The sequence below is a fragment of the Abrus precatorius genome, unplaced genomic scaffold (assembly GCF_003935025.1).
Source record: "Abrus precatorius isolate BTA unplaced genomic scaffold, Abrus_2018 Scaffold7, whole genome shotgun sequence".
Taxonomy (NCBI): Eukaryota; Viridiplantae; Streptophyta; class Magnoliopsida; order Fabales; family Fabaceae; genus Abrus; species Abrus precatorius.
In genome coordinates, this window is record NW_020874417.1 from 19,754,129 (window position 1) to 19,759,627 (window position 5,499).

At 30.3% G+C, this 5,499-nt stretch overlaps 1 protein-coding gene across 1 annotated transcript; it reads left to right on the forward strand.

Annotated features, from left to right (window-relative positions):
* Nucleotides 1-3,646: 3,646 nt before the first annotated feature.
* On the forward strand, nucleotides 3,647-4,461 carry LOC113873577 (protein NIM1-INTERACTING 3). The gene is made up of 2 exons (XM_027511749.1): nucleotides 3,647-3,832; nucleotides 3,941-4,461. Exon 2 carries the CDS (start codon nucleotides 4,054-4,056, stop codon nucleotides 4,432-4,434), a length of 381 nt encoding a protein of 126 aa, XP_027367550.1. The 5' UTR covers nucleotides 3,647-3,832; nucleotides 3,941-4,053; the 3' UTR covers nucleotides 4,435-4,461.
* Nucleotides 4,462-5,499: the final 1,038 nt, after the last annotated feature.

The following is a 5,499-nucleotide window of genomic DNA, read 5'->3' on the forward strand; positions in this document are numbered from 1 at the left end:
GGGATGTGGATTAGGGAGTTGCTCTGAAACAACATTCTCTAAGAGTCATTTACCACAACTCTATCAATTTTTTCCTTTATATTCCCTTTATGCCAAGTGAAAGAGTTTCCTTTGAAACCCAAATCATGTAACCTACATGTATCTAGACAATTTGCAAACTACTAGATTAGACTAACATTTGCAGGTCTACCCCCAGATTTTTCATGTTGGTAAAGAACTAAATTAAAATCTCCACCAAGGCACCAAGGTTTATCTACAATGAAGTTGAATTCAGATAACATGTTCCAGCACTTAGCTCTCAGTCTCTCCTGGGGACTACCATAAATAGATGATAATACCCAACTCCATTGTCCATTATTGATATTTAGTTGGACAATATATTTATTTTTTTTCTAAAGTACTTACTCTAATTTTTTTACTATTCCAGCAACACTATATTCCCCCAATAAACCCTATAGCATCCATCTTTACACAACCATCTAGGTGTATTTTCTTTAAAACTGTGTCAGCCCTACTAGAGCTAATTCTAGGTTCGAAAAGGGTAATAAAATCAAGTTTGTATATTCTAATAAGGTCATTTATAAGCCTATAAAAAAATCCTTACTTCCTACTCCCTACAGTTTCAAAAAAGGCAAATTCATAAACAACTTAACGAGGTTTAGTTGCATCTTCAAGATGCTCAGACAACTACCTGTGATTATCTAGATTTAACACATCTACAAATTTAATAGAGTTTGAGTTATTCATTTTATCAAGGTTCATTATTAGAGAAACATCTGGTGATCTATTTGTTGGCATTTGTTTTTGGGACTCTTAGTCCTTCCATATTATATCAGAATTTATGCCTAGGAGGTCTTGTCTAAAGTGTCCTATCTTAGACTTTTCCTGAATTATATTTTTAAAATATTTTATTAGCAAAAAGGTATCCCTACTCTCATTGCCAGTATTTGTCACCTGGTTTTCCTGTTTCTTGCTTAGGTTTTATAACTTATCCAGTTTTATCATACCATCTTTCTCTCTATTGGCTTTCCCATATCTGGGTGTGAGTTTCATCTTAGGGGTTTTTTTGCTGGTTTCACTTAGATTAGGGCTACCAAACTATTTTGAGTTCACTTTAAATTTTTAGTATTTAAATTCTGGCTCTAAGACAGGTTAGTCTTTCCAAAAATGTCAAACCTAGATCCCACTTGGGGATCTTTCTTTCTACCATAGTTCACAGGGGCTCCAATTGGTTGAGGAAAGATTGCCTTTTTCTTAACAAGTTTTTTGGCTAGAATTCAAAGGGTAAAGTGCCCTTTTTCTAACCCAAAATTATTGTCCTGGTCAACCATTTCCAAATCCTTGACCACCTTAGTATTATTTAACACATCCCCTGTCTCCCCTACAATTTTCATTATGCAATTTGCTCCCTGATCAACCTCAACCTGACTACAATTGAAGCTATCAGTATATTGATCTTGTCTGTGTTCATATTTTCTATATTTAATACATATTAGGTACATACCTTCATACTTTACCTTAAATTCTTGGCCTAAGACTTTAAAGGTTGGAACCTATTTTTTCTTAGATTTATCTCTATATAAATCTTGACAAATTTACCTCTAGATATCAGGGAGGTGTGGGAATCAACATTTAACATAGGCCTTAAATAATTTTCAACTTGCCACAAAAATTTATTATTATAAAGTTCTAGGATAAATCTGGAATACGAATCCAAACTGCTATCTTTCTTAAATTGTAATTTTTTTTTTGCCTTAAACAATGGTCTCCATATGTGGACTAATAGGTAGTGATCTAAAATTAAGCAAGGTCCTTCAAAAAGAACCTGTTTATAATCCTTTATGCTATCAAATTTGACTAAGAAAAAGTCATTATTAAGATCAAGAATTTTTAACGCCTCATTTCCCCCCAAATATTATTTAACTTTTGGTTTAAGTAGTTAAAACTAATTGACTTTCCTAAAAGTTTAATAGTGAGTGTGAACTTCAAAAGGGAACACCACTGTTCGTAATCATCTAAAGAAAACTTAATATCAGAGCATAAATTTTGAGAGATGTCAGATGGTTCAATATTCTCCTCATCCTCGGGATCAATATGAAGGTCATTTAAAATAGACTTGACAATTTCTTCATCATTTAGGGTTAGATCTAAGTCATTTGACTCTAATATTTTATCTTTATAGGTATAGGATTTAGAGATATTAGGTAAAGAAGACACTTGATTCGCTGGAACACCTCCAAGTTACTGATCCACTTGCATATGCAAGATCTTCTCCTCCATTGATCTTTCTCCCCCAGCCTGACCTTTTTGGTGCTTCGATCCATCATATCTAACTTTTCTATGGACCGCTTCTCGATTTCATTTCGCTCCATTCCAATAGATCCACAAGAGCAGTGAGAACAGAGTACATTTCCCTTCCTCGCGAGTGCCTTCGAGATGACACACACACTGAACCCGCACCACTCTTTACAGGGAGGCTAGGTTGAGAGGACCTAGTGGCGCCTTTGCCTTTGCCTTTTCTTGAAAGACACAAGAAAATGATTGTTGGAGAGAGAAAAAAAAGTATCATTCTATGTTCAACAGATATTTAAATCTTTAACTGAACTATTCGTTCATAATATTATTATTATATAATTCTTTAAACTTAGTCTTAAGAATTAAGAATAAAGTTAATATCTTTTTTATTGTTATCATATTTTCAAATGAAAAAATAAAGTATTAATATTAACATTTTTATTATAATTATTATTATACATCAATTACTTAAGAATATTTGTAAAAAATCTTTATAAGAAAGATGTAATTTACTGTCTTAAAATATAGAACTACACTACATATAAATTTATTTAAAATAAAATTTTAGTCTTTTACAATTTTATGATTTTTTATTAGTTACCTCATTCTTTGGTCTAAACAAATTCATTTTTTTTAGTTTTTAGTTAGAATACATATTTAATTATTATAAAAGTAAAATAAATATTTTTTTCAATCAAATTTTACTACATTTAATTGTCTAAACTCAGTCTCATTAAGGACTGAAATTAATATTTTTTAAAAATATAAATTTTTAGTGATGTTTTTATTCAATACTTATTTTTTTTAAAAATAGTTTTTTAATTAAAATATACATTTAGCCCTTATAATTAATATAATTTTAAACAGTAAAAACTAATTAAAACCGTTACGTATAAAAAAATAAATCATAACTTTTTTTATAAAGAAAAAAGTTTAAAAACATTTATAAAATATTGAAACTAAATTTATAATTTAACCTTAATAAAACAATATCTCGGTTGACCCCCACACATGCAATGATGCTTTAAGAATAAAAGATCATATCAATGGGATGAGACAGTGACGTGCTATCTCCTTGGCCATATGGCATTCTTGTTAAGTTCTGCTTGTTGAGACACATAAAATCAATTAATTATGGCTTGAATATTTTTATTGTGGGGTCTATCTCCATCTCCATCTCCATGATGACCTACCTAAAGTATTCCTTTCATGAATCAATCTTCTCATAAGATGCCACATCCGTTGTCATAAAGCAACCCTGACACATACCATTATAAGGGTAGCTAGAAATAGTACGTTACCAGATGACGCAAAATATATGCTTTCGTACAATCTTACGGCTCCATCTTACCACGCTACCCTTCTTACTCTTTCATCGATCCAAATCCATCCTCATTTTTTGTTCTCGTGCCCATTCTTGTCAATCCATTAATCTAGTTTTGAAATAAAACCACACGATCCTTACCTTTCGTTTGAATCATCCTACACGGTCTTGGTGCATTGAAGTATTAGCATTTCCCATAATCGACTATAGCAGGTACAACATTATTTGATTCCAAATTGTTCACTTTCACTGTATTCAATTCAATTTGGATTCTCTTTGTTCCCCTTCACTTTCATTTTTCTTGTGCGGTTAATTCATCAGCTACCGTCCACCAAGTAATAAGGCAAAAGATAAAAAAGATGAGGGAGTGAGTGACTAATACTTTCATGTATGTTCTCTTCCTATATCGGGCATAGTTGAAACTGAGAATAAAAATGGAGGGAGAGAGAAGGAAGAGAAAAATAGAGAAAGAAGAAGAGAGTGAAGAAGTGCAGATGGAGAAGTTCTTTGCGCTGATAAAGAGCACGAAAGATGTGCGCGATCGCCTCTGCAAAGAGAAAGAAGAAGAGAAAGCAAAGGGTGTTTGGAAACCAACGTTTCAACCAGAAGATTTCATCGACGATGAAGATTTGGTGAGGATTAATATTATGCCTGCACCTGCACCTGCTACTGAAGCTACTGGTCCTTCAGGGAAAGAGACAAAGGATGGGGTAGACAAAGATTCAGCAGAAGCAAGTGCAGCTGCGCCACTGGATGAAAATGGAAGCAAAAATAAAGCATGTGATGATGATTTAGACCTAACGCTTTCTTTATAATTAAAATTACTACATTTCCTTAATTTCCAGACCCATTTGTCTTGTTGATTCAATTTTTCACTGTAATTCATCATTGAACGTATAGTTGTTTTCACTACGAAACAATATTATTATTCATCAACAAAAACTGTGTTAAAAGTGATTTTGTCTGTAAAGTTAAAAATTAAGAGTTTTTTAAATTCATAAAGATATGATAATAATAATTGATAAGGATCTAAACATAAATAACTTTTCAATTGTTTTAAAACTTTTTTCTTACTTTAATATAGTTTTATTTAATAAAAATTAAATCATTTGTAGAATATAAATATTAGAAAACGTATCTATATTAATTTAATTATTTGTTAATATAATATATCATATATTTTGTATGATTTGATGTATCTATATTAATAATTATTTTTTATTAAAAAAATTAAAAAATAATTTAATAATAATTATTAAAAATAAATAAACAAATATATTGAAAATGATTATCTTAGATACAAATAAAAACACATTAAGTTCAAATCTAGACTCATGAAACTTCTCATATATTTCAATGATTTTCTAGCAAGTAGATAATATCTTCGTCCTATTCAGTGTTTTTCTTTTATGACCAAATTGTACAAAATGCATTTTTGAATACGGCCTCTCAATCAAAATTTTGAATATTGATTTATTTACTAAAAGGTTGAAGTTACTTAATGAAAGACAAAATAATGGTTCATCAATAAAAACAAAAGTGATTGCAGTGCTCTCAAGACTCACTGCTATATGATACCCTTAATATCATCAGTTAATTAATTTATAATTTATTTTTATTATAAAAAGTCGTAGGAGAGTATTATATGCCCTTCAACCATCGATTTAACATAAATTTTACTTGAAAAAAACCAATGTAATTAGTCTTTCTTTTTTATGTCAATAAGTTGAAGAAAGAATTGATAGAAGAGGATTTCAACTGAGAATTGTACGTACACGTTTATAAATAACCAGAAGTGATTATACTAGAAGTACATAAAATTTATAAATAATTAGAAACTCAAAATTAAGAGGATCTTTTCTTATTTTATTTTTTTCTTT